At 40.3% G+C, this 22,606-nt stretch overlaps 1 protein-coding gene across 1 annotated transcript in view; it reads right to left on the bottom strand.

Moving 5' to 3' along the window:
* LOC149942733 (terminal nucleotidyltransferase 5C) overlaps positions 1-7,955 on the bottom strand; it is a 56,570-nt gene extending 48,615 nt beyond the window's left edge. Inside the window, exon 1 of the mRNA XM_090179793.1 lies at positions 7,356-7,955. Within this exon, the coding sequence (XP_090035919.1) occupies positions 7,356-7,463 (108 nt within the window). The 5' untranslated portion in view covers positions 7,464-7,955. The remainder of the gene's footprint in view (positions 1-7,355) is intronic.
* Between the last annotated feature and the right edge of the window lie 14,651 nt (positions 7,956-22,606).

Here is a 22,606-nt window from a genome sequence, read left to right as displayed (position 1 = left end):
AAGGTCACAAACCGCTCGTTGTAGCCTTGAAGATTCTCCCGAAAACAGCGCGAACAGTTATGTACACGAGGCCGGCTTGTTTTGAAAATCCTAAGAAACAAGCTTACGCTTTAATTCGTTATCTACGCGAACTAATTGCAAACTATAGTTGTTTCTTGGACAAATAAGTTATTGGACCCGAAACTAGAGAGCGCGCTTGGTTCTTTTTAGAGAAGCGCCGCCGTGTCCGATTTTGTAAAGATTTATATAATAATATAATATAGTACACTATAATATGATTAAATCTTGAATAATAAGAAAAATATGTATAATAATACTATAATATACTTTAATTTTATATAATAATACTATAATATTATTTTAATATAATTAATATATTATAGTATAATAATACTCTAATATTATTTTAATATAATTAATATATTATAGTATAATAATACTCTAATATATTTTAATATAAGAATAATAACATAATAATGGAACTATGTTAGGTGTAATATCTTTTGGGTAGAAACGTTTCGCGATTCTCTCGGTAGGAGCGCTGACAAACGATATTAGGAATGGCTGGTTTTGGTTGCGATACGGGTCCAGTAGTTTGTTTATCCACGGCTTACCGAGCCAGAAGTTCGCAATTTCGTGGTTTGAAAGCTAAATACCGCGTATTTCGTAGTCGTAGACGGTGTTTGCTGCCATTTTGAGTCTTATGAGGCGGTCATATTGAAAACGCTTAACTACAGGAACGGCTTCAATAATTCTTCGTCGCGTTAAACACGTACCTGCCTTCGCCGCTGTCATTTTCTGCCACGACGATAAATAATGTCGCGGCTTATATATTTGCCATTACCTACAACAATAAGTAACATAATAACGATAAGTATGACACCGCAAGAGCCGGGGGGGGGGCAACTAATGTTATTGCCCCCACCAACTTTTTGGTCAGTTGAAATCTTCAAAAGGCTCAAATTCTCATTTTAAGAGCATATAAAGCTTTTAGAACCTCAACTGGGTTTAAATTTCAGTCTTATCCCGCCAATTTACATAGTAGTAAACAGTACACACGTATTCGGAGAAGCTACACTCCTTTAAAATTCAAAACCATTCTCCAGACCCCTTTCCGTTTCTCTTTGCCCCTTCCAACTTCTAGAAAACGTTTTTCGACACTGACCATCCGGATTGGGGGGGGGGGGAGGCGGTCTTATTTTTTGCGTCCTCGCAGCAGCGTTAATCGCGTCGAAAAACGTAATTTTTAAGAACTAATGAGATTGCAGTATACATTCTTGGTATAGCTCTGAAAATCAGTTCGGTGATAATTTTTCCAAATTGGCATACTTATTGTTATTATGTTACTTATGCTACAACGTAAATCTGTATATCCCACAGCGCGTCAGAAATATTCGTTGTTTATTAACGAGGCGAATTCAAATAGCGCCTATTACAGTCGTTATACACTTAATCTATAGAAGAGTGGTAAACATGTTTTTGCATCTCGTTCTGATCTTTAGGAATATTCGGCGTATTGCGGGAAAGCGCGACTCGCGACAAGTCCTTTTAGAAGAATCCGTGGGCGTTATTCGCTCGCTACTTTCGTGTTTATTTGGAGGGGGGTTTCGGGATATCCCACGCTTAGATTGCCGAGAAACTAACGTATCAAGTTCGCCCACGCCTCGATTTTCATTCCAATAACCGAATACAGTTTCCTTTTGTATAATCTTAGGTTTTTTTTTATCTCAACACAACTTTTAATTAGTTGAGATGTATTAATTAATGAGAGGTGGTTTAGTAGGTGACAGGGCTCAATTCAGTGGCGTAGCCAGGGGGGCACAGGGGGCACGCCCCCCCCCCCGAAACGTATGGTCGTACGTTCCATTTTTTTTTACTTTTTTTTTCAATGATGAGCCCCCTCCCCCGAAACAAAATCCTGGCTACGCCATTGGTTCAATCAACGGTCAATTAAAGATTTAGTTTTAACGTGTTTCTCTACCTCCGGAGTGTTCAATGTTTACTAGAATGAACAAGCATTTATTAGCCTAAAAACGCGTTTTTGCTTCGTCATCATAGTGACGTAATTAAGACTACATTTCTACGTCACTCACAAACTGAACAACTTATGGGACTTAATTATAGGTTTATGGTGTAACACACTGTGACACTACTCGCCAAATCGTTTGCTCTCGTCTCTCTAAAAAATCGCGTCAAGTTCAATCGGAACTTTAGGCTTCAGGAGCTCGAGGGACATCTATTGGTAACCTTTATTATAAGCCAATTTAAAATTTAAAATTAGTCACGTGATTTGATCTAAATCGTGAATTTAAATGATGGATAACGCCACTACTGGTAATTGTATTAGGATAATAAGGTTAATTTTTGGTTGATGATGTTCTAGATGAAATCTTATGATTCAATGACACGAGGGCGAATTTTCGTTATGAAAATATGAAATGATGACTAAGTTTTCATATCAGCCAAGTGACTTACCGAAAATACCGAGTTTTAAAGGGAATATAACCACAGGTATTTGGTGTGGAACACCAAAGCTTGCAGCTCTGGCCGCTCTTGCCTTTCGCTCTAAAAATGTTTGGCGCCACTGTACAGGGAAATTTGAAAAATTGAAGGGGTCTTCCATAAAGATTGCTTTGCAGGTTATATTCCCTTTAAACTACAAAATATTGTAAATTGAAACCATTTTCCATCTCCACGCCTAGGCGCCTTCAAACACTTTTAGACGCACCTGACCCCTCAATACCCATAAGCATCTTTTTACTGGATTTTACCAGTTTCGAAATCCATGGTTTAGTCAGGGGAAAAGCATCTCATAGAACTGACCGTGTCCAATTCACAAAATCCCAAGGGCGAAATGATTCCACGAAACTACGCTTACAAATGGTGTTGCAATAGCCAACAATATTCTCAAAATCTTCCATTTCATTGTTGAGGTTTAATTTGTTTGTATGTGTTCGTTTAACTTTCTACCAAATTAGTATTATTAATTTGGAAATTTATTACCGTAATTGATACCTAAGATTGAGACCTGCCTGTATATTCGTTTAAATTTGTATTGAAATAGATATATTAATTTGGAAATTAATTACCATAATTGATACCTTATTTATGTGAGACCTGCGTGTATATTCGTTTACATTTGTATTGAAATAGATATATTAATTTGGAAATTAATTACCATAATTGATACCTTATTTATGTGACACTTGCGTGTATATTCGTTCAAAATTGTATTTAAATAGACAAATTAATTTAGAAATTAATTACCATAATTCATACCTTATTTATGTGAGACCTGCGTGTATATTCGTTTAAAATTGTATTGAAATAGATATATTAATTTGTAAATTAATTACCATAATTGATACCTTATTTATGTGACACTTGCGTGTATATTCGTTTAAAATTGTATTGAAATAGACAAATTAATTTGGAAATTAATTACCATAATTCATACCTTATTTATGTGAGACCTGCGGGTATATTCGTTTAAAATTGTATTGAAATAAATATATTAATTTGGAAATTATTCGCTTTAGTCGATTGTTTACATATTTAGATGTAATTCCTTGTATATTCTTTCACATTTCCACTGAATTAAAATAAGTAAGATAATTTAGAAATATTTTGTATAAATCCAAAATATTTGTGAGAGTTTCGGTTTTAAATCATTTAAATATCTTAATTATTGCAATCAACCAAATCCACGATACGGATCAATTGCAATAATTTAGATATTTAAATGAGTCAATAACTTTTAATATTTGTGAAATCATTTTAGTGTGGCCTAATAATCTAATAGCCGATGTGTCTTAAAAATAACTCCAAACTTGGAGCGAATTTCTACAGTTCAAAAATGGTCCCGTCTCTCCGATAATAACGTATTGTTTGGTATTGTCAGAAGTAAATGAACCGAAGTTATCAGATTGCTATACTCCCCATGTTGGAGGCGTTTTCCTTATGAAGTTACATTTTGACCTCGAATTTGAAATTTTGCGCGCTCCTATAGGCCGAAAAAAAAACGTTATTGTTTTTATGAAACCATTTTTTATACAAACAAATAGCTATACCCACAATTCCCAAGTGCAATTTATGGCGTCGAAATACAGGGATGGAAATTAGCTTTCATTTGACTCGATTTTTTCATCATTTTCATAAGGAAAATAAAAACGCCCTCCGATTCTGAGCGCTATTTCGATAAGTTCGGTTCATTTGCTTCTGGTATTGTATGAACAACCATAACTCAAATACACGTTATTAGGTAACTAACCAGAAATACATTAGGAAAATATTACATTCATTGTGTTCCCTTTAGAAATAAATCGAATCTATTAATCGATATATCGGGCTCGTCTACCAACCGATAATAATAATAATCTAGGCTAATACCCAAGGCACCACCCTAGGACTAAGTCATCCAGCGACTTTTGAAGCCTTTAATTCAGGTGGCCGGGTTAGAATGCGTAGGAGGGTGGTGGCAAGCCCTGCATGCCACGCGAGCCAACAGCTCCCTACACTCACTATTAACGTTAACCTCAACAAGTTTTTATGGAAAGAGGAAACCGAAGAGCTCGGGGGAAAACCCCTTAAACCAGTGGGGAAAGAACTTGCAAACTCAACGCCGAGTAAAAATAATTAGCTTAACACAGCAGTTACGTACGCGGAAAATTTAATCCAATCTTCAAAAATTACTGGTCGGTATATTTTTTTATCTTTATCTAAGTTTAAGATAAACGCCTACAACATTTTCCTAACTGACAAGTCCCATATCAATTATAAGCCCCCCCCCCTCTCTGTTTACATACTTCTTTTTTAGCAGTAGCTAAAACCGGGAGGGGGGGGATGATTGACGTCATAGGAACGAACGTGTTGTTCGACGCGAGTAAAGCCAACAACAGCTGCGGGGAAATGTTTCATTTGCGACACCGGTTAATAAAATTATATTTTGTCTCTCGGATCCGGTTGAACAAAAAAAGAGTTAATCCCGATAAGATTAGCGTGATCTAATCCGGCTCACTCGCTAAATTGTCTGAGCCTTAATGAGCTAAAACCCGATTAGGTCGGCCGTTTTAATTACCTCTTCGCCTTCGCCAAAATCCGCTTATCTATCGAACGCTTGCCACTGGAACATTCTATTCGACGAGAGAAATCGGCCCGAAATAAACGTTATTTTATACGCGAATTTATCAGAATCTTTCAGATTCGATAAGGAATGTACAGGGTTGCCAGTTCATAAAACGCAAATGATCGTACCAGAGCACAAAAATTATCGATTTCAGAAATAAATTATCGTACGAATGAAAACCGACTTTAAATTTTAATTTTGTGTGAAATATTGTCGTTTAACTTGTGAAATAAAAATTTTCAATAACACTTAAAAGTTCGATCGATTGAAAACTTATGTTTAAAAGTCGCAGTTTTAACTGGTTTTCAGTCAATTTAAAAAATAAAATCGTACATTATCGTACGCGTAAGTTGAATTATCGAAAAATGCGTACTATATAGTACGCCATGAAAAATATCGTACGTACCAAAAATTAGCTCGAAATTATCGACGTGTACGATAATTATCGTACGTCTGGCAATGCTAAATTACTTGGAAGAGGCCAAACGAGCCAGAGGCTCCGTCAGAGGGGAAGGAATTTTCTTGGCGCCCTGAGGAGGGGGGGGGTCACTTGGACCATGAGCCAGTGGCTAGTTTTTCGACCGATACTCATATGACAAGATAAAATATTATTTCGCGGGTATAACGCCATTAGAGGTAGATTTTGATATACCCCAAGTCTTACCAGATGGCGCTCCACCTCTGAAACGTAAATATTTTATATTCTTTAAAAATCGTGAAAAAATGTCACAAGTCACTAGTGGACTTAGGCCTGTGTGGCTCCTTGGGTATTAGCTTAGCTGATTATTATTATTATTTTAAATATTTAAACAGTCATTGTAATAATTTTATTTCTAAAACGATCGTAACTAAATACTAAATGTGTATTCTACGTTTTGTGACCCAAAAAACAAGGTTTTTGTATAACCACATATAAATAATATAAGTTTATAACCCTATTGTACCGTAAAAAGTGTGCAAACACGTTAATCATCAGGAAATAAAAATAATTTGAATTGAATTAAATTATTATTATTATAAATCAGTAAGTATTTATTCCCAATAAAGGCTTCGTGTCCCTGTAAGCAATATTTCCCGAAACACGGGCTGGTCCAAGGGGTAACGCAACACCCGGTACAGCTATAACTGAGTCAATTCACCGAAAACCATATCGACATTTCATACAGTCAGTCTGATTAGAGATTTTTTCGTGTGACCTCAACATTGATCAGTTTAGCGTTTGATTAAATTTTTATCGCCAAAAATTGAACGTGATGTTGCGTTTACTCGCGTTAGTGTTGCGAGGGATCCGCTGTTCAGAATTGTTCTCATAAGGCCTTGAATAGCATCTGTTATATAAGTATAATTTAAGAACCAATTTCAATGAATTAAATATTTATTAAATCAAGCTAACGTCACTAGGTATTAGTTTTCTTAAATATTCCTATAATCAAAATTCCCGTTTATGTTATAACTCGCCATCATAATTCATATATTTATTCGAAGTACCATTCAGGCCCGACTAGATAAAGGGCTGAGTGTACAAATTACTAGGGCCCGTGCTAACAAGCGGGCCCGGATTTGTACCCTTCCACGGTTTCTAAGCAAAAACATATAGGTATGTTATGTAATAACGGCTCTCTCGGGGCCCGGAATTCTTGTTTCACCGGGGCCCGGGCCCGCTCTCGGTGACCCTGATACCTTTATATAAAATCGTAAGTTCGTGGACTAATTAAACATTTTCTAAATTAAAATAGGCTGATATTTCCCATAACCGACGCTATTTTATCAAAACAAAATAATAATTTAGTACCTACGTTTTAACTAAACCTAAAATTTAATTAATTTAAAAGTAAATAATCAAAATTAACCCTCACTTCGTTAACATTGACTCGGTAGAAATTAGGAAAAACATTTTAAATTGGAGAATATTTGTGTGACAAAGCGTTGAATTTAAAATCCGTCAAAAATAATCTTGGATAAAATTTCATGTTAATGGAAATTTCGAAATATCCAGAGTGAATACCTTGGTAAATTATTAAATGTCAAGCACGCTGATTTTTCCCAAAGTCACTATCCCACGCGTACGACAGGAAAAAAAGCACGTAAAATAAAACATAATGTCAAAGGTCGCGCCCGAAATAACAAGGTGAAATAAAAACAAGTTGGCCGTCCAACAACCAAAATAACCCCACAAATAAAAATAAACTACGTATAGAATTTAAAATTAAATATAAAACAAAAAGCTTACTTTAATTTTGAGAGTCAATTCGAGTTTTTCTTCTTGACCACTACAGGAGTGGTCAGTTTTCTTCTGGGCCGTTCTAGTTTTCCTAGGTGAATCGGCGCCTTGTGTCATAGCGAGGCGTTTCAACGGATGATCGGAAGATGAAATAAAAATCTTGATTTCTCTTGCTTTTTTCTTAGTTGTTTATTTCCTGTTTATCAACTTCTTGACTAATTCGAATTAAATTACAGACCGTTATTTTCCCGCGCAAAAATAACGAATTTAGAAAAATCGAAATGAAACCATTCGGGGAAAATAATCCGAGAATAAAAAAAAGTAAAGTTAAAAATCGAAGTCGTCGAAGAAAAAATAATAATATTAAAATACAGTTCGGCTATCCGGTGGAAAATCACGAATCTGGGTTTAATATATTTTTCTCCTTAATGTCCTTTATAAATTTTTATTCGTTTTTTTTCCCCTAAGCTCGTTGAAATGAGAAAACTCTGCGTGTTGGAATCTCCGCTGCCGAACGACTGTATGCGCCGGACGCTCCAAATCTTTCTAGAAGTTTCATCCGCGCCGCGAGATGAGAGAGAGAGAGAGAAAGAACGTAGAGGCTGAGAAGAGAGTGTGACGAATTTATCTGTTCGCGGCGCCGCAATGGCATCCGCCGCTTGGCGGCGCTACTACCGCTTCCCCTCGCTCCGCCAGCGCTTTCGGTCAAGGTTGTTCGTCTGCAACCCGATCTATCTCGACGCTCGCCCGAAGTTGCCTCGAACGGCTATACGTGTACCCCCGGCGCCGTTGGCTTCTCCGCCTAACGGAGAGAGCGAGAAACGGAGAGCGTCACGGTTTCCATGACGACCGCTCAAACTGGAACGAAAGCGACGGGAGAGATCATATAGTGTTGTTACAGCTGCCTCGATTCGCGACCCCCTTTTGGTTTCTGCCCCCCTTCGATCAAAAATGCCCGCCATTCACACGTTCAGTGACGTCAACGATGACGCGCGACTGCATCTACTACGTTTAATACGTAAAGGGGGAGGAGGGATGATACGTAAGCTACCGGTGGCGGGGTCTAAGAACGTATGTAGTGCACCGAGACGCGTTTAGAGACGGAAGTAATACTACCCATACCCGATTGCAATTCGCGATTCAAATTGTAAAAGTAACGCCATCTACCAGAAATATGTTTTAAAATATTTATTCTTAACGCCATAATTTTGACCAACTAGTTCGCTATTTCTAATTGATTAAATTGATTAATTTAATCGTTAAATTCAAGTTTCTTTAATTCTTAAACCTCTATTTCCGAAAACATTATCTAGCTTATCTTTTTGTCAGATATCTTTTTGTGAATTAAATTGAATTAAAACATTTGTATTTTTTAATTGTTTTTTGAATTTAATTTTTTTCCCGCGCTAGAAAATATTTGGCATGTTTTCCCCTGAGTTTTGGGAGGGGGCGTGGCTAAAAACGTTTTCGGGTTTTGGGTGAAAATTTTGTAACTAAATTGTGGGACTTTCGCTCCTCAAACATTGGCAACACTGGAGGTAGTCTGGGATACGTTTCTCTCTCGTTTTCTACGAAAAGCGCGCTAAAATGTCCGAAATTTAACCCATGGTTTCTTGGTTTTTAATTTTTACGTAAGTGATTTCGGTTTTAAGAGTGCGGTAGTTTTATAAATATATTTTTTGTAATTAGTTTGTTTTACGGTGAATACGGGAAATTATTTAAGGTGAAGGATATGCCAGTCCACCACGAAAGATGAAAACGGCCACCATACTATTGCAAAAAATAAACTATCTCCAAATACGCTCAGGCCTTTGCTCAGGCCAAGTCTATAAATAATTCACTAAGTGTTACACGGTTTGTTTAAAGCACCACTGTTTTGTAGTTTTTCTATTAGGCTCCTGTAAATTTCACTTTCGTCTAACTCAACAATATCATCCTCAAAATTATTTATCAAAATGACTGGGTTTATTAAGATTAATCGCGTTGCTATTTTGACTTAACATAAACCGTAAAACGGTAAAACTGCAGTCAGGCAGACTTCTACAAAGCTTAGCAAACACGTGACGAAATATCCCTTTGATCTAAATTTCGTATTTGAAAATATAAATTTACTTTTAACACGCCCATCCTTCGGCCTGGCCCCAGCTAGAACTAAAATCCCGTGAAGACTGTTTCGACCGGGCCCCAGCTAGAACTAAAATCCCGAGAAGACGGTTTCGGCCGGGCCCCAGCTAGAACTAAAATCCCGAGAAGACTGTTTCGACCGGGCCCCAGCTAGAACTAAAATCCCGTGAAGACTGTTTCGACCGGGCCCCAGCTAGAACTAAAATCCCGAGAAGACGGTTTCGGCCGGGCCCCAGCTAGAACTAAAATCCCGAGAAGACTGTTTCGACCGGGCCCCAGCTAGAACTAAAATCCCGTGAAGACTGTTTCGACCGGGCCCCAGCTAGAACTAAAATCCCGAGAAGACGGTTTCGGCCGGGCCCCAGCTAGAACTAAAATCCCGTGAAGACTGTTTCGGCCGGGCCCCAGCTAGAACTAAAATCCCGAGAAGACTGTTTCGGCCGGGCCCCAGCTAGAACTAAAATCCCGTGGAGACTGTTTCGACCGGGCCCCAGCTAGAACTAAAATCCCGAGAAGACTGTTTCGGCCGGGCCCAAGCTAGAACTAAAATCCCGTGAAGACTGTTTCGACCGGGCCCCAGCTAGAACTAAAATCCCGAGAAGACTGTTTCGGCCGGGCCCCAGCTAGAACTAAAATCCCGAGAAGACTGTTTCGGCCGGGCCCCAGCTAGAACTAAAATCCCGAGAAGACTGTTTCGGCCGGGCCCCAGCTAGAACTAAAATCCCGTGAAGACTGTTTTGACCGGGCCCCAGCTAGAACTAAAATCCCGAGAAGACTGTTTCGGCCGGGCCCCAGCTAGAACTAAAATCCCGAGAAGACTGTTTCGGCCGGGCCCCAGCTAGAACTAAAATCCCGAGAAGACTGTTTCGGCCGGGCCCCAGCTAGAACTAAAATCCCGTGAAGACTGTTTCGACCGGGCCCCAGCTAGAACTAAAATCCCGAGAAGACGGTTTCGGCCGGGCCCCAGCTAGAACTAAAATCCCGAGAAGACTGTTTCGGCCGGGCCCCAGCTAGAACTAAAATCCCGAGAAGACTGTTTCGGCCGGGCCCCAGCTAGAACTAAAATCCCGTGAAGACTGTTTCGACCGGGCCCCAGCTAGAACTAAAATCCCGAGAAGACGGTTTCGGCCGGGCCCCAGCTAGAACTAAAATCCCGTGAAGACGGTTTCGGCCGGGCCCCAGCTAGAACTAAAATCCCGTGAAGACGGTTTCGGCCGGGCCCCAGCTAGAACTAAAATCCCGTGAAGACGGTTTCGGCCGGGCCCCAGCTAGAACTAAAATCCCGTGAAGACGGTTTCGGCCGGGCCCCAGCTAGAACTAAAATCCCGAGAAGACTGTTTCGGCCGGGCCTCAGCTAGAACTAAAATCCCGTGGAGACGGTTTCGGCCGGGCCCCAGCTAGAACTAAAATCCCGAGAAGACTGTTTCGGCCGGGCCCCAGCTAGAACTAAAATCCCGAGAAGACTGTTTCGGCCGGGCCCCAGCTAGAACTAAAATCCCGTGAAGACTGTTTCGACCGGGCCCCAGCTAGAACTAAAATCCCGAGAAGACGGTTTCGGCCGGGCCTCAGCTAGAACTAAAATCCCGAGAAGACTGTTTCGGCCGGGCCCCAGCTAGAACTAAAATCCCGAGAAGACTGTTTCGGCCGGGCCCCAGCTAGAACTAAAATCCCGAGAAGACTGTTTCGGTCGGGCCCCAGCTAGAACTAAAATCCCGAGAAGACTGTTTCGGCCGGGCCCCAGCTAGAACTAAAATCCCGTGAAGACTGTTTCGACCGGGCCCCAGCTAGAACTAAAATCCCGAGAAGACGGTTTCGGCCGGGCCCCAGCTAGAACTAAAATCCCGTGAAGACGGTTTCGGCCGGGCCCCAGCTAGAACTAAAATTCCGAGAAGACGGTTTCGGCCGGGCCCCAGCTAGAACTAAAATCCCGTGAAGACGGTTTCGGCCGGGCCCCAGCTAGAACTAAAATCCCGTGAAGACGGTTTCGGCCGGGCCCCAGCTAGAACTAAAATCCCGTGAAGATGGTTTCGGCCGGGCCCCAGCTAGAACTAAAATCCCGAGAAGACGGTTTCGGCCGGGCCCCAGCTAGAACTAAAATCCCGTGAAGACGGTTTCGGCCGGGCCCCAGCTAGAACTAAAATCCCGTGAAGACTGTTTCGACCGGGCCCCAGCTAGAACTAAAATCCCGAGAAGACGGTTTCGGCCGGGCCCCAGCTAGAACTAAAATCCCGTGAAGACGGTTTCGGCCGGGCCCCAGCTAGAACTAAAATTCCGAGAAGACGGTTTCGGCCGGGCCCCAGCTAGAACTAAAATCCCGTGAAGACGGTTTCGGCCGGGCCCCAGCTAGAACTAAAATCCCGTGAAGACGGTTTCGGCCGGGCCCCAGCTAGAACTAAAATCCCGTGAAGATGGTTTCGGCCGGGCCCCAGCTAGAACTAAAATCCCGAGAAGACGGTTTCGGCCGGGCCCCAGCTAGAACTAAAATCCCGTGAAGACGGTTTCGGCCGGGCCCCAGCTAGAACTAAAATCCCGTGAAGACTGTTTCGACCGGGCCCCAGCTAGAACTAAAATCCCGAGAAGACGGTTTCGGCCGGGCCTCAGCTAGAACTAAAATCCCGAGAAGACTGTTTCGGCCGGGCCCCAGCTAGAACTAAAATCCCGAGAAGACTGTTTCGGCCGGGCCCCAGCTAGAACTAAAATCCCGAGAAGACTGTTTCGGTCGGGCCCCAGCTAGAACTAAAATCCCGAGAAGACTGTTTCGGCCGGGCCCCAGCTAGAACTAAAATCCCGTGAAGACTGTTTCGACCGGGCCCCAGCTAGAACTAAAATCCCGAGAAGACGGTTTCGGCCGGGCCCCAGCTAGAACTAAAATCCCGTGAAGACGGTTTCGGCCGGGCCCCAGCTAGAACTAAAATTCCGAGAAGACGGTTTCGGCCGGGCCCCAGCTAGAACTAAAATCCCGTGAAGACGGTTTCGGCCGGGCCCCAGCTAGAACTAAAATCCCGTGAAGACGGTTTCGGCCGGGCCCCAGCTAGAACTAAAATCCCGTGAAGATGGTTTCGGCCGGGCCCCAGCTAGAACTAAAATCCCGAGAAGACGGTTTCGGCCGGGCCCCAGCTAGAACTAAAATCCCGTGAAGACGGTTTCGGCCGGGCCCCAGCTAGAACTAAAATCCCGTGAAGACTGTTTCGACCGGGCCCCAGCTAGAACTAAAATCCCGAGAAGACGGTTTCGGCCGGGCCCCAGCTAGAACTAAAATCCCGTGAAGACGGTTTCGGCCGGGCCCCAGCTAGAACTAAAATTCCGAGAAGACGGTTTCGGCCGGGCCCCAGCTAGAACTAAAATCCCGTGAAGACGGTTTCGGCCGGGCCCCAGCTAGAACTAAAATCCCGTGAAGACGGTTTCGGCCGGGCCCCAGCTAGAACTAAAATCCCGTGAAGATGGTTTCGGCCGGGCCCCAGCTAGAACTAAAATCCCGAGAAGACGGTTTCGGCCGGGCCCCAGCTAGAACTAAAATCCCGTGAAGACGGTTTCGGCCGGGCCCCAGCTAGAACTAAAATCCCGTGAAGACGGTTTCGGCCGGGCCCCAGCTAGAACTAAAATCCCGTGGAGACTGAGTCATGGCATAAACAAAACTCTACCCCCCCCCCCCCCCCCCCAGCGCAGCAACTAAATTGACTGAAAATATTGGTTGTATAGGTGAATGTAGGTTGCAGGATTCACGGAACCTTTCCAGGGGCAAAAATACATTATTTAATTAATTAACTTAATTGGAAATCGATGAAAATAGCGCGACTCGCTGCCTTTGAGCCATAAGATAAGCTGTGAGAAATTTGGCGGTCCTAGGTTGAACGGCTCGGACGCCTATAGAGAAACAGACGCAAGACAGACAGACAGAAGACACTTAGGAATATAGTATAGATAAGTTAAATATATCATATAAAACAATCATTTACTCGGTTTTAAATTAAAATTAAAAACGAACTATTTATTTGAGCGCACGGTAACAAAAATGTGAAGAGGCTTCTGGGGGAGGGGGGGGGCGAAAGCTATTCTGGAGGATTTTTTTTTCCCCTCAAACAAGGCGACGCGCGCGTTCGGCGAAGAGCTACTGTACACTCTCCCCTATTTTCTTTTGATGGTTTTCACGTTAGAACACGCTAGTAGCAGTGGCGTAGCTGATGGGCCCGCGGTGCGGGGGGGCCTCGAGCTTCATAAAAAAAATTAAATAGGGGGGCCACATAGAGATTTTGGCGGGGGGGGGGGGCTCTGAGTTCTCAGCTACGCCACTGGCTAGTAGATCTGAGATTGCGTTTTATGGCAGATCTAATTAGGTTCAAACGGAGATAATGGTCTTAAAGTGGGTAATTTTAGACACTCCTCCAATATTGCTCGTCAACGAGTTAAATAAATAAACCAATGAATGAATTAGCTCAATGTAATGTACAAATCCCTTTTAAGACAGGGAAGAATCCATTTCTGGATCCGCGAGCAATTTAAAACAAAAAACGATTTAAATTTTTAAATCGGAAATTAAGTTTCACTAAAAATATTTAAAAAAAAATCAACTTTTTACAAAACATTTTATAATTTCAATAACAATAAAAATGAAAAGGTTAAAAGGTTATCGCACGAAGACTTTTCCAACGCAGAGTGGGCACACAAAGTCTGCCTCAACGGTTTTCTCTTTTCAATAATTCCACACGTTCGTTAGTGACGTAAATCTCACGTGACATCCCTTCCACCTTTAGCGCGTTAAAAAATGCACCGAAACACGAGTCATACTTTGCCGGTACCTAGTGTTGTAGAAGGCTAGGCGAGAAGTGTCCTTCAGTAGTTCGTCCATGTGGAAACCTAGGAGCAACAAACACAAGGAGAACGAAGCTAGCCTTTAAACACGCTAACGCAGTGTTCTGTACAAATTTCATTAAACGAGCCTTTACACTGAACGTTTTACGGGCGGGGGGAAGACAACTTCCAAATTTTCGCCTTGCGACGGCAGTAGGCACTAAAGCGTCTAACCAATGAAAAATGTACACAAGTAAACGCACGACTTTTGACGGGTTGCGTTCTCCTTGTGTGGGGGGTTGTGTTTGTTGCTCCTAGCGTATCCTTAAGTTACTGGACTATATATACAGGGTGTTTCTGAAGTCAGTACAGTAACTTTGAGGTGTTTTAGGGTTTGAGTAAAGATGTATGACTGTCTTTGTCGCGATCCTCCGCGACGAATATGAAAAGCGCTAGAGAGCGTTAAAGTTTGGCCTAAAAACGCCTAAATGTAAGCTTCCAACGAACATAAGAACCCAGATAGAAAACCAGTTTTAAAGGGGTCGTAGGAAATTTTACTACAACAAAAAACACCAAATTGTCGAGTGCGAAACAGTTTTATTTTTTAAAGCAAATGTTCAAAATTTCGTTCTCCAGCTCCTAAACGAAGTGGAGACGAGAGTGGATTTGGTAGCAAGAATTCACGCAGCTTCGGAAAAGATTCGTACCACACCTGGAGTGTTTCATTCCGTACGTACATCCCTTCTTCGTCGTTGCCGACTTTGTTTAGGAGCTGGTTCCTTTTACTCGTAAAAGGATAAAAGGCATGTTCGAGGGTATATCCTTATTTGGAAAGGACCTAGTGGAGAGCACCGAGGTGAAGTACCTCGGGGTCATCCTGGATAGCAAGCTAACATGGAAGCCACACCTTGACCATATAGTCAAGAAGGACAAAATGTTATTTTAGAGTACTAGAAGTACAGTTAGCAAGACCTGGGGCCTAAGCCCCAGAGCTGTGTACTGGCTTTACACCATGATCATCAGACCTATCCTGTCTTATGCAGCTGTGGTCTGGTGGCCAAGAGTTACTTTAAGGACTGTGCAGTTTAATCTGCGCACTCTACAAAGGCTGGCTTGTGTCGACATTACAGGAGCCATGAGAACAGCCCCAAGCGCTTCTCTGGAAATTCTCCTGAATATGCTTCCTCTCCACCTTTTTATTGAGGAAGCTGCCTTTTTAGGTGCCTATTCGCTAGCGAAACGGGTATAGGCGGCGCCACAGTCGCTACCCCTGCAGCTTGGTTTGTCTGCGTACTTTGTTGATCAAAACAAACGATTAATATGGCGGATTGTAGGCGCAGAGGTGGCATAAATTGCGAAGTAGCTTTCTGTAGTAATACTGCCCTTAAAAATATTACAATTCGAGTAAATGGTGAGAAAAGAACGTTGGAGTTATCGTTTCACAATTTTCCGAAATGCAAAAATCTTTTTAATGTGTGGTTAACTAATATAAAATCAGGGAAGATGCCTAGTTAGCGGGCACAGATTTGCAGCGCCCATTTTAAAGATAAAGACTTTTTAGAAAGAAATGGTGAGACACAAATTTTACTTGTTATTACTGATTTTAAAGTTAATATTATTAAATATATATCATAATAACTGTCATTTAGATGAAGAGAATTCAAGAGACGCATGAAATGCAGTGCCATTCCAAGCAATAATTTACCTTGTAGACTTATTACAAATCCAATGTAACTAAATAAAAAGAGAGGACCCTACGTTTTGTGAATCGTTTTAAAGGTGATCTGTTTTATTATATACTGCAAAATAAGGAAATGCTAATGAATTAAATTAATTTTAGGTCAAGCCGTTCGATTGTCATTATCGCTGGAAAATATTACATTGGGGCCCACAAAATTATGCATTAAAAGGGCATATTTTTCTATTTTGTATTGGACCCCAATTTTCCTATCTTTTCCACCCTGATGGTTCGGTATGAGTTTTCGAGTTGATTAATAACATTTCGAGCTATTGCCGCAGATCCCAATATGATTAAAAATAATACTGTAAATTCAAATGGTTTTTATTTTTAATACTTATTTGCATATCTTAACATTTTATTCACTTCTATTGTAATGTTAACATGGCTTTGAGTAGAAAATTCATAACATAAATAGTTCAGTTCATTTGTTATCTACAAATACTAATTGGCCAAAATTTAAAGTGTAAATTTAATTATAACTTTTCTTTAACTAAAATCTAAAATAAAAATTATATATTTGGACAACGTTTTCTTCAAATATTGTCAGTCTCTCTTAATATCAATTAAAAATAGCCCTTGAGAGAAAAGACAAAAAAATGAAAAGGCCTAGCTGAATTTTTCCATAAAAGCCTCTACAGTCGTTAGCCAGTAGATTCCTTCCTTTCCAACTTAGTTATTTTGTGCCACTGCCTCTTCAATTGATATTATCTTCGCTACAAATGGACTCTCCACAAATATTTCATCCCGACTAAAAGCTAGAAATAAATTTTTGAGACTAACTAAGAGACCAAATAAGAGTACATAAACCTTTTTGAGCCAGGCAAATTTAACCCTCGCAACTCTAAACATTTTATTACCGTACAATACCGAAGGCACAGTTAGTTCTTTTCCTTCATTTTACCCCACTTCTAAAGTCAGAAAGTTGGGATAGCTCTCAGTATCTTTATATACAAAATAGACCAGCAATTTACTGCATGTTTGCAAAAGCCTGAATTTCTAGAATAATAAATAAAACAGGTTAAATTAAAGAATTGGGTTTTAATAAAAAATATATTTACCCACTATTGCATGAACAATGGACCTTTCAATGCTGTGTTTTCCATCACCAACTTCAAATTTTTACTTTTGTTTTAAGCATCCGCATACCTTATTCTATGGATCAAGAGTAAACTACTCTCCAATATACTTAAAAATTTCAAGCATGGAGCGATTAACTAATATACCAAATAAAATTATTTAAAATACATTATACATTATAGAAAATGCTGAAGCTACTAGTCTATGAAATTAGAACAATCTGGGCTTGTTCTAATGTGAAGATAATAATAAATTTCCTACATACCTTTAAAACTTTCAAACTGATCCCTTGTATGAATTCTCCAAGGCCTACTCATAGTGTTATTAAACTCGAATATTTATACTTATATTTACGAATTCAATACCTATTGACAGTTCAAAATTAATAAATAAATGTCGTATATACACCTTTGTTAATACAAAATATTAGAACACGCTTTAAAAAATATGCTAAAATCGTTAGTAAATCTCTGGTAAAATGTTTTAATTGATGTTATAAAACGCGCATTTTCGCATAACGCCATTACTCGTATCACCCAAATATAGTTCTAGGCAGTGTGACTAGGTGGCGCAGCTGTAGTTTTCGGTGGCGATATGGCTTAACCAAAATGGCTGGTGGAAGCATAGATATAAGAAATGTATATAAAGGTCTAGATAAATTTCGGGGCGTCTAAGCCTAACATAAAATACGGAATTGACACCTAGCAGACACCGAGGAAGGCACGTGACCAAGAGCGCGAGCTCTCTTAGCATTTTAGTACTAAGTGCTTGACCTTTCCGCAGGCCGTAGTCTTTAGACACCATCTGTTGGTGACTTTTAGTATAGTTTTTAAGCCGGAGACAATGGCTCTCGCGACGATAGCACGAGCTTTCTTACCAATAGATAGCGCGTTATAAGGATAGCCTGCAGAAATTACGCGTTTCTGCTAGCTGTCACCTCCGTATTCACTCCCTTTGAAATATTTTATCTAGACCTTTATATACATTTCCTATATCTATGGGTGGAAGGCTAATAATTGGGAGCATAGCCACACCAAGCTTTATCGGGATATTTCCAATCAGATGCCGATTATGACAATGGGTTCTGATATGATGGTTACTAAATTTCAATTTAGTAAACCTTTGGAGGTCAACTTCCCTAGCCGTGCGGAGTGGAGTAACTTGACCCTCGGTACCCGAGGAGAGATCGCCCGGTTCACTGATGGGTCTAAGGCCCACTATGGCACTGGTGTGGGGATGTATTGCCTTACTAATAATTTTGGCTTTAGGAAAGCCTAGGGATACACGCTAGTGTATTCCAGGCGGAAATTTTTGCCATTTGCTCCTGTGTTGCTTACTGTTTACATCAGGGGTATCATGGGAAGGTTATCCAGATTTATTCGGATAGCCAGGCCGCTCTTAGAGCTCTCAGCCAGTATAGTATTCTTTCTAAACTGGTTCTTAGCTGCTTAGATTTCCTCTGTGCTCTTGCGTTGCACAATAAAGTTCAACTTTGTTGGGTACCTTGGCATAAGGGGCATCTTGGGAACGAAAGGGCCGACGCCTTGGCCAAGGAGGGTGTGAGGGCTGGGTTCATTGGACCAGAACCTGCTCTCCCCATCTCCCGGGGACTTGTGCGCGGCTTGATCTCCAAGTTTATGTCAGATCGTCAACTCAGACAATGGTCTGAGATTGAGGGTCAAGGCAGGCCAAAGAGTTTACTCTTGGCCCTTCTAGGGAGAGAGCCAGAGAATTACTCTCGCTCTAGTATTAGGACCAGCTTACAGCGAGCCTCACGTTCGTCAAAGGTTGACCAAGCCAGCTCTCCCTTTATCGCCGCTTTTGCAGTTAAGAAATTTCCACCGACCGTTGCCTTTTCAACTGAAAATTGCGTTTCTCGAGCTTCCGGGTCGTAGGTTACGCCATTAGAGGTTGATTTTTAAATACCCTAAGTCTTACCAGATGGCGCCACCAGAATCAAATGTTAACAATTAAAATTAGCCAAAAATCGCGAAAACAATTGTTTCGTGGTTCGTTTTATGCTGATTTTTTTTAGAGTTGAACATAAAACATCATTTTGACTACCGTTAGAATTTTTATTTGTAATAAGGCATTAAGTATCTATTATTTCTAAGGCTGGGCTAATAACCGAATAATTCGGTCGAATATCGAGACGAATAACCGGTTCGATATTCGTTTCACGCCTCTTTTGGTATTTGATCGAATATAGAAAAACATTTCTATTATTCGGTAAATATAGACTCTTATTCCCGTCTCCACAATACACTCTTTTTCGCGGTCTTTTTGACCCCTCTTTTTGGCCACCCGCTAGTCGGCCATTACCTGGAACCACCGGTGGGGGGTCTAGGCTCGGGTCTTTGGTCCCAGGATATGGAGAATGGGGGTTAAGGGGGGTAAGCTCAACATGGACGCGCCCAGCAAAATTCCAAAAAAAAGAGTCTATAGGTGAAACTATTAAGTTCAGAGGGGCTGAAAAGATGGTAATCACGCGACTTTGTGGAGAACTGCAGCGCCATCTATACTAAGAATTACGAACTATTATTCATTTTATTTTGCTAATGGCGGTTTAAATTTTTGAACGAAATTATATCATTATTATTATTATTTAAAACATCTTGTAATAGAAAGTTGGAAGTTAATTAGCTGTCTGCAGTATCTGGAAGGAATAATATTTTCTTTACCATAATAATAATAATCAGCTAGGCTAATACCCAAGGCACCACCTTAGGCCTAAGTCATCATGCGACTTTTGAAGCCATTAATTCAGGTGGCCGGGTTACAATGCGTAGGAGGGTGGTGGCAAGCCCTGCATGCCACGAGATCGAGCCAACAGCTCCCTACACTAACTATTACCGTTAACTTCAACAAGTTTTTGTGGAAGGGGAAACCGAAGATCTCGGGGGAAAACCCCTTAAACCATCGTACGGCCAACTATGAACACGAGTTACCAAATCGAAGTTGGTTGTGATATGGTAGTCACATGATTTTGTTTTTCAATTTTAACAAGTAGGTTAAGACCACATTTACTTTAGTTTCGCCTAATGGCCTGTGCCACCGTCTATAAGGAGGGTTAAGTCAAAACCTGTTCTGGGGGAAGAAATTTCTATGTTAGACGGTTAGGACGGCGGCGCCTAATAAAATTCAGCATATACCTTTTTGTATGTACAGATAGTTTTAGTTTTTATTTACGTCATAGGTCACCTATGATGTCATAAGAATTTAAATTATTTTGACTATTAGTCCTGTTGTTCGACGAATATTTGGGCCTTTTATCCGACGAATATTCGATAAGGTAGTATTAGGATTAAGCCTAACTATTCGGTATTTGGATCGAAACTACTATTCGTCTTGGTAATCGATTTGAAAATTTTTGGATATTCGATGATCGTATGATTCGTATCGATTGGCTAACAGAGTTATTCGCCCAGCCTTCCCAGTCAAAAAATTAAAACTGGCGCCATCTAGTACAAATAAAGAGTATTTTAACCGAACCTCTAATGTCGTTCTCTCTAAATGTTTGTTTCCGTGTACGGAATTTGTGAATCGTTCCTTTCTAAGCATGTTCGGAATATCTGGTCGTTATCCAAGCTATTATAAATAAAGGGGAATACACGTGAAAGGATTCACGATTAACATTTTTCTCCCTCCGCTTTTCTATAACATAATGAACTATCCGAGAAGGTTTTTCGCTAGAGGATAAAAGCTAATACATTGTATATGAAGGGATACATTGGAAGGACCATAAAAACCAGCTCTGATTATAGGTCCAGTTAAAGTCTTGATCTTGCGCCAAGCATGGACTAATGAAAGCATGGACCAATGAAGGATATCATCCAGGACATCCCTCTCAGAAGCTTCCGGTATACAAAAACACGTCTCTATCTAGTTCTTGATCTTGCGCCAAGCATGGACCGAGAAATCTGATGTATACAAATATAGGGAGAAATCTAAATAATTTTTTCCGGAAATCTAGAAATACAGGAGAAATATTAGAAATATTTTCCATATTTCTGAAAATCTAGAAATACAGGGAAATTATTAAACATCTAGAGAAATACAGGAAAAATATGAAAAATCTAGAGAAAAACAAGAAAAATATGAAAAATCTAGAGAAAAACAAGAAAAATATGAAAAATCTAGAGAAATACAGGGAAAATATGAAAAATATAGTGAAATACAGGAAAATTATTAAAAATCTAGAGAAATACAGGAAAATTATTAAAAACCTAGAGCAATCCAAAGAAATATTAGAAATCTTGAGAAATCGAAAGAAATATTGGAAATCTAGAGAAATACAGGAAAATTATTAAAAACCTAGAGCAATCCAAAGAAATATTAGAAATCTCGAGAAATCGAAAAAAATATTGGAAATCTAGATAAATAAATGGAAATATTTTTGATATTTCTAGAAATCTGGAAATATTTGGAAATATTTAAGAAATATCGGAAATATTTCAGATATATCGGAAATATTTGGAAATCAGAAATCTGGTGCACAATTGTTTCTAAGTGGCTACCCCCTCGGCATGGACCAATGAAAGATATCATCCAGGACACCCCTCTCGGAAGCTCCCCGTATACAAAAACACGTCTGTATGTCAAAAGGAGTTGTAATGAGAAATAAATATTTTAACAACGCTCGAATGAAGTCTATCGATCGAAAACTTCTTAACTAAACCTAAAAAACTAATTTTTAAAATTTACAATTTTAACCGTTTTTCATTAAAAAAATCGTACATTATCGTAAATGCCACTGAATTATCGAAAAATGCATTTGAAATTAGCGTATGGCCTAAAATTAGCTCGAAATTATCGACTTTTACGATAATTGTCGTACGTCTGGCAACGATGTGCACGATAATTAATATTAAGCGTCCGTCGCCTTTTCCCCGGTAGAGCGTAGAGACATCTATCGGTAGCCTAAGGCCTGATCCAATTTTTAGGCAACTTTTAGGTCGTGGCTTTGGCGTACATAGATAGGTTACAATTAGTTAAGAGAAATATTTTTTAAATATAGATAAAACTAAACATCACTGATTAAGAGAAATGAAAATATTAATTTTATGGCTTATACAATCGTATAATTATCTAAGTGTTTTTACCAACATGGCGCCTTTCCCACTAATGCTCGTATTAATCCAATTTTATGGTTTAGCGTGGTAAGAAAGAACCAAAAACCTTATAATTTAATTTCAAAAACCATTATTTTATACGAAATTAAGAATGTATTTATTTAATCTTAGGGATACTGACTATGTTGACATGATTTTTAGCGTGGCTTCCAGTCCCCCCTCATGCATGAGCAATAAGCTCCGCCCCCTAAAATAATGAAATCAGCCCGGAAACTCATTGGTTGTGACTATTTTCAGCGTTTCACCTGCAATCCACCTCGCGGATTTAGGCATGGTCTTTATGGGCTGCAGCCCAGGGCCCCGTTCAATCAAAGGGCCCCCTTCAATCAAAAGGCCCCGTTCAATCATAGGGGCCCTTTCATTCAAAGGGCCCTATTCAATCAAAGGGCCTCTTCAAT

Source organism: Leiobunum rupestre, chromosome 6 (assembly GCF_980474605.1).
Source record: "Leiobunum rupestre chromosome 6, qqLeiRupe1.1.hap1, whole genome shotgun sequence".
NCBI lineage: Eukaryota > Metazoa > Arthropoda > Arachnida > Opiliones > Sclerosomatidae > Leiobunum > Leiobunum rupestre.
Note: the sequence above shows the minus strand (reverse complement) of the source record. Positions and strands in the feature narration are given on the sequence as shown.